This window comes from Conger conger, chromosome 6 (genome assembly GCF_963514075.1).
Source record: "Conger conger chromosome 6, fConCon1.1, whole genome shotgun sequence".
Classification (NCBI taxonomy): domain Eukaryota; kingdom Metazoa; phylum Chordata; class Actinopteri; order Anguilliformes; family Congridae; genus Conger; species Conger conger.
This window is the reverse complement of record NC_083765.1, coordinates 8783832-8795375: the sequence shown is the minus strand read 5'-3', so window position 1 is coordinate 8795375 and position 11544 is coordinate 8783832. Positions and strand designations below refer to the sequence as shown.

Below are 11544 nucleotides of genomic sequence, written 5' to 3'. Positions count from 1 at the left end.
AACCACATATTACAGCAGTGGTATGCAGAAGAGCAGCTCTGAACACACATCGCGTCAAACCTCTAAGTGGATAGGCTACAGCAGCAGAAGTAAAAATATATATATATATATAATAAAAACCTAATAAAGTGCTCATTGAGTGTATAATAATTGAAGCCACTGTGATATGAACTGCTGTCCTTCGTGTGACTGTAATTTTACTCCTGGCATGTTTTGAGTCCACCACTCTCTGCCTCTGGTTTTTCCCACTGTAGATGCAATTCCGCTCTTGCAGAGGGATGCCTCGTATTGTTTTTGAGTGCAACCTAAATGGATGATTCCTGAAGCGAACGAGAGGGGACTGAGCTGAAAGATCAGCCGGGTAATATCCCTGTTCGACAGAGTTCCAATTATTACCCTACGTTATCGCTGATCTTGACCCAAAACAGTTAGAATATGACTGAATATGTCGTGAATATGTCTGTGCGCATAAAACAGAAGAAACGTGGACTAGGCGGAGTGTTAAGATCATAGGGGTGTGCCTTACACATGATTGGTTAGCTGTATCCTCATTTGTCGGATTTGGGCGCGGCCACATAACGGTATAAGAACTGTGGGCGTGACAGTGGGCCGAGCGAACGCAAAGGCATGGACCTACCATAACTCACTTTCAACAGACTCCTCTTGCTAGGGAAACTGAAAGAGCGGAGAAATGGATTCCGGTTTTGGATAACAGAAGAATTAAATTGTGAAATAAGACACAGAAACGACACCAGGCAGGCCTTGGTCATTGTTATTGTCTATCGTGCTATTTTAATGGAGGCATAGGAAAAAGGTCCAAATTTTAACAGGAATGTAGCTACGACCCATAAATCACGTTCACTTGAGGCTTGCAAAAGAAATAGTATTTGCGTTTTACTTCAGTTTTCATCGCATTTGTTATTGTGATACTGGGTACAATCCTCCTCTATGGAGCGACAGGACGGACAAACGGAAAACCCGACAGACTGACAAGAGTTGTGCGCCGCCTTGGCTTCTATTATTGACAGAAGAACCCGCTTTGACAAGGACCCAAAGCAACTGGTGATTATGCTCGATTATGTAGGCTATTCAACAGTAGAGTGTGCATTTGTATTCGATGATTTTTTTTCTAGCGATGCATGGTAAGCCTAGTCTATCTTACTAAAAGCAAAATCATTTGAGATCAAAGATTGATACATTTAAAATACTATACGGATTTCTATGCATTGCTACTTGCGCGAAGACGTTCCGTCACTGTAACGCACAGCACAAACGCACGTTCTGGTACAGTGGTTGGTCCGCCTCTGTCCTCAGAACTGAACACGGTAGGCTATGGTAGTTCGTTGCATGCATGGTTTTGACATAATATCGACAAAAACTTCAGAGAATGGTTACCGAATTCTTCGCTTCTGTTTGCATAGCCTACCTTGGTTTATTTTCTTTTGTAGCCTACATGTAACCTCGTCCTATTGTGTCGAGTTTCAGTAGTAGGCTAGGCTATGCATTAGAAGCACCGCAAACATAGCCCACGGTCTATGCGAAAAACATTACTCCATTTTAGGATTGTGTCACCATAACAATTTAGTTGAAAGACATTCATATGTAGAACCGCGGTAGGCCCAAGTTCATGTCATATACCGTGGAACCAATTGTGGTCAAGACAGTAGGGTCCGGTGCAAGTCTGTCTGCAAGAAATAACTGCTACGTCAAACATTTCCAAAGCCACCCAGCCACTGTGGCTCGCCAAATATCGAAGATTTATTCGGATAGAGATCCGTACAGAATCATTCGTCAAGCCGGCTTCACCAGTTTCTTTTGTGGAAGACTTGAATGAGTCCGGTAGTAGCGATACCTGTCGTGGTGTCGAGTTACACTGTTATGTGCTCGCTACTACAACACACATATTGTCCTACACGGCGAGGTTGCGCTGTCCTAAATTTACCTGTGGGTTACCCGATTTGGGAAAAAAAGGAGAAATAAAATAACGATTATAAAAAACCGGAATTATAAATAACAGTCAATAAGATAGCATAAACGTCAAAGAAAATGACATTAAGTGTTTAAGTATAGGCTAGGCCATCCGAAAGCCTATATTTAAATTCTTAAGTTGTCCAACAGGTACGACTTAGGTTTACGTTTTCTTAAAATGTTGCTGTAACGTTGCTATTTGCCTTTGTGTTAAATGGGTGTCGGTGAACCACAAACTTTGTTTACTTTTTGCGTAAAGTTGGCATAATTACGGGATTTGAATTGCTCTTTAATAATTTCTAAATATTGTTTATAGCCTCGCCTTCCCAAGTAGAAAAACTAGCTAAACTGGAGAGATTTATTCCCGAGAGCTATGCAAATATCGTCATTCGTAGGCTATACATGGACATGGAAAAGAAGGTAAAAAGAAACGCTGACAGACTTGTGAATAACCAGTGCTCTCTTTCCCCCCTAAGGGATTCGATGTTGCTGGCGTCCGCCGTAGTCGTGTGGGAATGGCTAAACGAACATGGGCGCTGGCGGCCTTACAGCCCGGTCGTGTCGCACCACATCGAGGCGGTGATTCGGAGCGACCCGCGAGGTGGCAGCGTCGTATTAGGCCAAGTCGACAGCCGCCTCTCGCCTTACATCATAGACCTGCATTCCATGCATCAGTTTAGGCAAGATACAGGTAAGCCGGAAATAACTCATTGCCGTTTGTGTGTGTGTGTGTGATGGAAACGATGTCATGCTAGTGTTGACTAGGATATGATGAGGTGTTACATCGGTCTAATCTTATGTGAAGCTAACGTTGCCTCTCCAACGGTGCCTCTCCAATGATGCTATCTTTTTACATTTAAACTTGCAGCTGCCCCTTTTCTTGATTGCCCCAAATATGCTATTTCTCGTTTATTCCACGTTCAGTAGACTATCTTTGTCTTTTAATCATCGGTAATATCAGCGATTTCTTTGTGCCCATATGAACTCATGAGGCAATGGTGTTTGCTATAAGACCGGGGCTCCCGTCATAGCATATTCAAAGTTTGATACTCGCTACGGGTTTGGTTTAAGCTGCAGGTCAGTGTGATGTTATGGAGCAGCTGGGCTTTATTTTCCTGTTACTGACAGAATTGTGGATGCAGCTGTTGTTTTGGACAGAATTTGGTTGCAAGGAGAGGTGGTGGGGTGGAGTGCTGTGTGTGTGTGTGGAGGGTGGAGGGTGGAGGGTGGAGGGTGGGGGGGGGGGCGTAAGGGACATAATACATATAAGTTGATACACACACACACACACACACACACACACAGAGGTACAAGTGTTCAGCATTTAGTATGAAGACTGAAGCGCTAAGAATGAATGCCCGCGTACGGGTGACTGCACTGCATATACTACATTTACTAGAGAGCTGATGATTTATGATGAAACTCCTCCACACAAGCAAGCACTGAGCTAGTCAAAGCAGCATTCCCCCCCCGCCCTGGCACTGTGGGAAGGTTATGTGTGCATTCAAATTGATTCTGGAGCCCCATGGTGTATCTGGGGAAGAAAAAAAAAAAAAAGAAATTTGGAATTGCTGGATATCAGATGTGTGGTTTTGTACCTGAGCCAACTAAGTGCTTGTATGCATGTAGACGTGCACAAAGACGCATTCATATTCCGTATTGTGGTATACAGTTAAGATATTTCCTCATTCCTCTCACAGGCCCTTAAATGTCAAATACTCCAATATTCCACTACAACAGCAGCAGGTAGCATGATGCGCTGACATAGAATGCGGTTGCAAGACCTGTTATCATCACACGCGGCTGGCTGTTAAGTATTTAAGATTGAACGGAGATTAAACTGTGTCTCCAGTCTCAAATCGAGTGGTGGAAATGACATAGTTGTGGAAGCAGAGTCATTGTTCGTCATCTTCCAACACAGACTGAACATCTGGCCCTGTCACTCATATTAATCAGATGAATCCACTTGTGTTTCTTCTTTACTGTACGTCGCTCTGGGAACATTACATTACATTATTGGCATTTGGCAGACGCTACCAGAGCGATGTACAGTTGATTAGACTAAGCAGGAGACAATCCTCCCCTGGAGCAATGCAGGGTTAAGGGCCTTGCTCAAAGGGCCCAACGGCTGTGCAGATCTGTGTGGCTACACCGGGATTAGAACCACCGACCTTGCGGGTCCCAGTCATTTACCTTAACCGCTACGCTACAGGCCGCCTGGGTAAGAGTGTCTGCTAAATGAATGTCATGCAAATGCACTGTAAAGTGGCAATGGCATTTCGTAACATCTCATCATCCTTTACTGCAATCGCTCTCGATGGATTAGCCCTGCTTATGTCACAGATGATCGATGATATGCAACCTGCTGTACTGGTGGAGGAGCACTGAGAGAGACCTGGTAACAGAGGCAGGCAGGCAGACATTCATTGTGGTGGTCTGTTGTGTTCATGCTGGTCTGTAATCTTGGCTGTGGTCTGTAATCTTCAATTGAATGTGAATCTACAAATTTAATGAATTTTAATTCATGGGGCAGCCTGTAGCCAAGTGGCTAAGGTACATGCCTGGGACTAGAAAGGTTGGTGGTTCAAGCCCCATTGTAGTTACGATAAGATCTATGCAGCTGTCAGGCCCTTGAACAAGGCCCTTAACACCACATTACTCTAGGGGGGATTGTCCCCTGCTTAGTCTAATCAACTGTAAGTCACTTTGGATAAAAGTGTCACCTGAATAACTGTAATGTGAACTTGGCTGTGGGCTGTAGTCTGTTGTCTTGGTTCTGGTCTGTAAATGCCAACCATAATCTTGCCTGTGGTCTGTGATCTTGGCTGTGGTCTGTGGTCTGTGGTCTTGGCTGTGATCTGTGGTCTTGGTGCTGGTCTGTAATTTTGGCTGTGATCTGTGGTCTTGGTGCTGGTCTGTGAACTTGGCTGTGGTCTGTGGTCTTGGTGCTAGTCTGTGGTCTTGGCAGCAGCCTGTCTGCCTGGGCAGCAGTTGGTCTGCGATCTTGCAGGTGGTCTGGACTTCCTGGCGGTCACAGTCTGCTGCCGTTCCCCTGTGGAGCTCCAGCTGACACTGCTCCTTCTGACAGATTCCCAAACAGGCCCACAGCTGCACCCTGAGCCAGGGTCAGAGGGCAGAGGTCACAGTGTGGGGTGGCGCATGAAGAGAGGAGTCTTTCCGTTGCCATGACAGCGTCAGAAAGGCCAGGCCAGGCGAAGAGAGACAGCTTTACTAGGTTTAATTTTAATGTGAAAAGTTCTTGGCAAGGATTGTTCAGCAAGAACACATGAGGGAGGGAGGGAGGGAGTGGGGGTAGAGGAAGGATATATTCAGGGAAGAAAAGAAAGGGAGAAAAGTAATACATATTTTGGATGATAACACAGCAAAGCAGAACAGGATGCTTGTCACTGTATCCTGCTCCTACCAGCGGTGCTGTCTGTGCTGGTGGAAGACTTGCGCGCGTCTGCTGGGGTCTGTTCATTCCCAGAGAAGTGGGCCTGCCACAAAGGCCCAAGACCTGTGGAGGGACACCACGAAATGGGGCCCGGTGTCACAACGCCGGCTCTACAGCTCAGCCGCCAGTCCGGCAGCCCCCGAGAGAGGCCGTCATTTTCACCAGAGAGACCTCGGCCCCTGTTCTGTCAACCTCCACCCCCACCTCCATGTCTGCCAGAAGACTTTGTGTGGGGGGCCCTGCCCCTGCTTATTGTAGAGAGAGGATGGGGGGGGGGGTGAGGGAGACGAGCAGAAGGAGCGAAAAGTCACAAGAGACGAAAAGAGGAAAAGCCGGTGGGGGGGGGGGGATCGAGAGAAAGAGAAGAACAAGTTTGCGGGAAGCGGCAGCAGGACGTTCACAGAGGGGCAGATTTTATAACTACCCCCCCCCCCACGTTCGCGCTCCGCCGCGATTTTAAAGTTCCTGTATCGCCACTGCTCTCCCCCACATACCACCCGCATGATGGGCTCCTGGCTGAGGGGGGGCTTTTGGGGTGAATACTTCATCACCGCAACAGCCAGAAAGAAGTGGGGGCAAAAAGGAGGTGGAAAAATGCGGATGATTTGTATGTTTTTATTTGGGGGGGGGCTTAATGGTACACAGACTCACTGGTTTCCGTCGATTGCCGTCCAGTCCAGGGTGAAAAGCCGGTCATTTGAAGTTGCGTGAATCTGCACAGATTGATCCCATAAAACTGGTCCTAGTGAGTCGCACTCAAGGGAATGTAGAGTTTTGCATTGTCTGCAAATGCCCTCCTCCCCCCTTACACACACACACATACAGACACACAGACAGAGGCAGACTTCGTTCCCATGCACTGGGGTAAATGAAGTCATTCAATCTGACATTCTTGGGGGCGGGGCAGGGGGTCAGGAGGGTAAAGAGAGTGGAAACAATAGGGGAAAGAAACAGATGGAGGCACCTGCCACACCTGCCTTCAGACACACACCCAGAACATGCACATAAACACAAACGTACACATACACACACACACAGAAACATATACATGTGCACACATACACGAACACGCACACACACATATGCACGTATACACAAATGAACACACACACACACAAATACTTTTAATCCTAATGATTGTAATTTGATAAGCTGAGTTCTGCGAGGGAGGATTTCTTTTGCGGTGGGGGTGTAACGCTCAGAGCAGAGGGGTGTGAAAGCCATTGTCTGTTCCTGTGAGATACCAGCAGGTTGTAATGACTGTTTGCCTTCACAGATACCTGTCAGTTCATTCCCTCCCTTCCTTTTCTGGTGGGGACTGAGGAGTGGTGCACATTGTTTTCCCATGCTGCCTCAATAAACTATTTTCTTTAACCTGGTGTTTGGTATTTCAGCTTGGAATTTGGTTAGTTCAGCTTGATTTTTTGGGTAGTTCAGCCTGGTTTTTGGCTATTACTTCATTCACATACTGTGAATTGTCTTTTTCTGTCCTTGGTTCTGTGAGAGAACTTAGTGCTTATATAAAATGGCTGTTTCTGTGTTTATTCTGTTTTTGGGGTTTTTTTTGCACATCATATTACCGGAAGGATATTTTTGATCATATGCTAGTAGCCCCCCATCCCCTCCCTGCAGGTGGGACTCTGCATGGTGCATTTGAAAACAAACAGTACTTTCCCTGGCATTGGTAGGGGCAGTGGTTGCCCCTGGTTACAGAACAGAGGGCTTTGGTTCTATTGGCTGGACTGTGACCCACCTCCCCCATGGCCTGGATTTTTATGTTTGCCTTTGCCAAATGTTGTTTTGGAGAAAAGGAATTATGGAAAATCATGAACCGTAGACAATCCCTGTCTAGAGAAAAAAAACCATGAATATTGTATTATTAGATTATTAGAATACTCTTCCACATTTAAAATTCAGAGTGTAGATGTGTCCTTGTTGCAGACTGGATTTTTATCATTGTCGCAACACAAGAGCAAATCAACTGTTGCTCAATGACAGGGGTGTCCGGTCTTATCTGTGCATGGCCGGTGAGAGTTCTGGTCTTTGTTTTAGCCCAGCACTCAGACACCTACTTCTACTAATCACCGTCTTGATTTAAGACGACGGTTAGTAAATTATTTGATTCATAAGTTTACAGTGCTGGGCTAAAAGAAAAACCTGCACCCACGCTAAGATTGGACAGCCCTGTTCTAAGCCATTTGTTATGTCAGGTGCTTATGAAACTCAATGTTGGGAAATCCATGGGGGGCTTAGCTCACTTTTAGGGGATTGAGTGCTTAGCACAAGGTCCTGCTAAGTGCTGAAGTATAACTGGAAAGCACTCTGTGTCTTTCTGATACTGTCTATGCCTGTACTAACCTAAACTCACCCTCTCTTACTTAATGCACTGTTATTGTACTGTAGTAGTATCCAGTTGCCTTCACTCTACCATTGTGACCCTTGGATACTTACTGCCTTGTCATTGTACTGTAGTATCCAGTTGCATTTACTCTACCTTTGTAACCGTCTCTTGGTCATGGTCCAACGCTCTCTCTGCTGCCCCCTGCAGGTACCCTCCGGCCGGTGCGGCGGAGTTTCTACGACCCGACCTCAGCTCCGGGGCAGGGCTGGCTGTGGGAGTGGGAGAATGACGTGGGGTCCTGGACGGCCTACGACACGGAGGTGGGCATCGCCATCCAGGCGGCGAGGGACCGCCTGCAGCCCTGGCTGGACCTGTCCCCGCTCGGGTTCTGCTACCTCATCGACTTCCAGTCCATGACCCAGATCAACGGGCAGACCCAGCGCCGGCGGCGCATCCAGAGGCGCTCGGACCTGGCCTACCCGCTGGTGTCCGGGGCCCTGCCCAGGTCTCAGGCCTGGGGGGCCGCGGGGGGCGGCGCGGGCGGTCCGCTGGCCGTGGGTGTGTCCGGGAGCTCCGGCGGGAACGGCGGGGTGGGGTACCCCAGCGGCGCCCTGTCCCTGTCCTCCCTCGCTCCGCTGGGACAGTCCTGCACCTGCCAGCAGTGCATGCTGGTCCTGAGCGTGAAGACCAGCACCATGGCGCAAACGCTGGGCCGCAAGCCCCCCCAGGCCAGGCCGCCCAGCCCCAAGTCCACCCTCGGGCGCCGCTCGGCCTCCAGCCCCCCGAACTCCTACTCCTACACCCTCCCCCACCCGTCCCGGTCCGTCTCGCCCCGCAAGAGCCGCCCCAGCTTCAACCACTCCCTCTCCCTCCTGGGCCCGGCGTCCGCGGCCCTCTCCCGCCCGTCTCCCCGGCCCGCTCCCCCGTCGCTTCCTTCCACCCCTCCCCCGCCGGCCGCCTCGGCCGCGCCCGGCTCCGTCTCCTCCGCGCCCGCTGCCGCCTCCACGCCGCTGGTGCCCACCGCCACGCTCATCACCGTGGCGACCTCCTCGCCCGCCGCCCCGGGCCCTCGCCCCGCCGCCCCCATCCCGCCGCGTGCCAGCCTGGTGGGGCTCAGCCGGCCCGCCCTCCAGCGCATCGCCATGGCACAGTCGCGGGCCCTCATCGCCTCCGGGTGAGCTCCAGTGTTTTGCAATATACCGTCGCCTCGTTGCCTCAAACTGGACAGACTGGAGCGATAAGTCTTTCATAAGCTGACATGGCACAACATGCTGTTCTGTTATTTGAGCTTAAGACTTTTAAAACACTCAGGTGAAAGACAACATTGCCTGAATGAACACAGACAAAGCCCACGTACACTGAGCTGGGGGTTATGTTCTCTCTAAATATGACAATGGGACGTTCCCCATGTACCCTTAAATGCTTGTATTACCTTTTTACTGAAAAATGCATTCTTTAAAATGGTAAAACATAGAGTTCATTCAGTCCCTTTCTATTTGGATGCATTTAATGAAGAGTGCTTTCTGTGGATTAGGTTAGCGAGTAGTGCTTGGTCTGGATTAGGTTAGCGAATAGTGCTTTCTCTGGATTAGTTTAGTGAGTAGTGCTTTGTCTAGATTCGGTTAGTGAGTAGTGCTTTGTCTGGATTAGGTTAGCGAGTTGTGCTTTCTCTGGATTAGTTTAGCACGGAGTGCTTGGTCCGGTTTAGTTCAGCGAGGAGTGCTTTGTCTGGATTAGTTTAGCGTGGAGTGCCTTCTCTGGTTTAGTTTAGCGAGGAGTGCTTTGTCTGGATTAGGTTAGCGAGTTGTGCTTTCTCTGGATTAGTTTAGCACGGAGTGCTTTGTCTGGATTAGTTTAGCGTGGAGTGCTTTGTCTGGATTAGTTTAGCGTGGAGTGCTTTCTCTGGATTAGTTTAGCGAGGAGTGCTTTGTCTGGATTAGGTTAGCGAGTTGTGCTTTCTCTGGATTAGTTTAGCACGGAGTGCTTGGTCCGGTTTAGTTTAGCGAGGAGTGCTTTGTCTGGATTAGTTTAGCGTGGAGTGCTTTCTCTGGATTAGTTTAGCGAGGAGTGCTTTGTCTGGATTAGGTTAGCGAGTTGTGCTTTCTCTGGATTAGTTTAGCACGGAGTGCTTGGTCCGGTTTAGTTTAGCGAGGAGTGCTTTGTCTGGATTAGTTTAGCGTGGGGTGCTTTCTCTGGTTTAGTTTAGCGAGGAGTGCTTTGTCTGGATTAGGTTAGCGAGTTGTGCTTTCTCTGGATTAGTTTAGCGTGGAGTGCTTTCTCTGGATTAGTTTAGTGAGTAGTGCTTTGTCTGGATTCGGTTAGTGAGTAGTGCTTTGTCTGGATTAGGTTAGTGAGTAGTGTTTTGTCTGGTTTAGTTTGGCAAGGAGTGCTTGGTCTGGTTTAGTTTAGCAAGGAGTGCTTTGTCTGGATTAGGTTAGCGAGTTGTGCTTTCTCTGGATTAGTTTAGCACGGAGTGCTTGGTCCGGTTTAGTTTAGCGAGGAGTGCTTTGTCTGGATTAGTTTAGCGTGGAGTGCTTTCTCTGGATTAGTTTAGCGAGGAGTGCTTTGTCTGGATTAGGTTAGCGAGTTGTGCTTTCTCTGGATTAGTTTAGCACGGAGTGCTTGGTCCGGTTTAGTTTAGCGAGGAGTGCTTTGTCTGGATTAGTTTAGCGTGGAGTGCTTTCTCTGGATTAGTTTAGCGAGGAGTGCTTTGTCTGGATTAGGTTAGCGAGTTGTGCTTTCTCTGGATTAGTTTAGCACGGAGTGCTTGGTCCGGTTTAGTTTAGCGAGGAGTGCTTTGTCTGGATTAGTTTAGCGTGGGGTGCTTTCTCTGGTTTAGTTTAGCGAGGAGTGCTTTGTCTGGATTAGGTTAGCGAGTTGTGCTTTCTCTGGATTAGTTTAGCGTGGAGTGCTTTCTCTGGATTAGTTTAGTGAGTAGTGCTTTGTCTGGATTCGGTTAGTGAGTAGTGCTTTGTCTGGATTAGGTTAGTGAGTAGTGTTTTGTCTGGTTTAGTTTGGCAAGGAGTGCTTGGTCTGGTTTAGTTTAGCAAGGAGTGCTTTGTCTGGATTAGGTTAGCGAGTTGTGCTTTCTCTGGATTAGTTTAGCACGGAGTGCTTGGTCTGGTGTGGCTGTGGAGAGAAGTGTTGGTGATCAGGGTGGTGGTATTCTATGGGGGTAGACGGAGAGCATGTTGGGCGGAGCATGGGGGTGTTCACTGTCTGTGTTAAATCGGCCCCGGGGGCTCACTGACTGATGACCATCTGTGTACGGAGCAGAGGGATTGTGGAGTGGAGGAACGTGGCCCGGGCAGAGGGAGGGAGGGAGGAATGGATGGAAAGAGCCTGAGGAGGGGGGGGGGGGTCATCAGGGGTCAGCAGATTCGCCCCCCACCCTTTCTTAGGCTCACTAGTACTAGGGGGGCCCCTCTGCGCATTGTGTGCACGTCTCCATGGCGACCTTTGTTGGGGGCGCCGAGTCCACATTGGGAGCAAAATGTTGGCCCCCTGTGGGGAGGGGGAGGCCCGGGCGGGGGTGCGGTGCTGTTATAATGGTAAGGATCGGGCTGTCTGGAGGTGTTTGTTCGGGAGATGGGTGTGTGGGCTGAGTAGGGAATAGGGGCTCTGGAGTGAAGCCTCTGCAAAGGGGTGTATGTGTCAGTGGGAGGGAGAGGGAGAGAGACGGAGAGCGAGAGGAAAGTTCTTCTTTTCATGTGCGGTCACTGTTCTTTTGTTTTCAGTCTTTGATGTACGTAGGTATTGTTCAGTGTTGGACATATGTTTT

General features: G+C 48.8%; 1 protein-coding gene across 3 annotated transcripts in view; it reads left to right on the top strand.

Annotated features, from left to right (window-relative positions):
* Positions 1-624: 624 nt before the first annotated feature.
* LOC133130715 (E3 ubiquitin-protein ligase DTX4-like) overlaps positions 625-11544 on the top strand; it is an 18229-nt gene continuing 7309 nt past the window's right edge. Inside the window, exons 1-3 of one of the 3 annotated variants that reach the window (XM_061245501.1) lie at positions 625-1062; positions 2445-2659; positions 7971-8937. In XM_061245501.1, the coding sequence (XP_061101485.1) occupies positions 2452-2659; positions 7971-8937 (1175 nt within the window). In that variant the 5' untranslated portion in view covers positions 625-1062; positions 2445-2451. Of the gene's footprint in view, positions 1063-1212; positions 1326-1882; positions 2119-2444; positions 2660-7970; positions 8938-11544 lie in introns of those variants that run through there. The other 2 variants (XM_061245502.1, XM_061245503.1) reach the window with 2 other exon arrangements.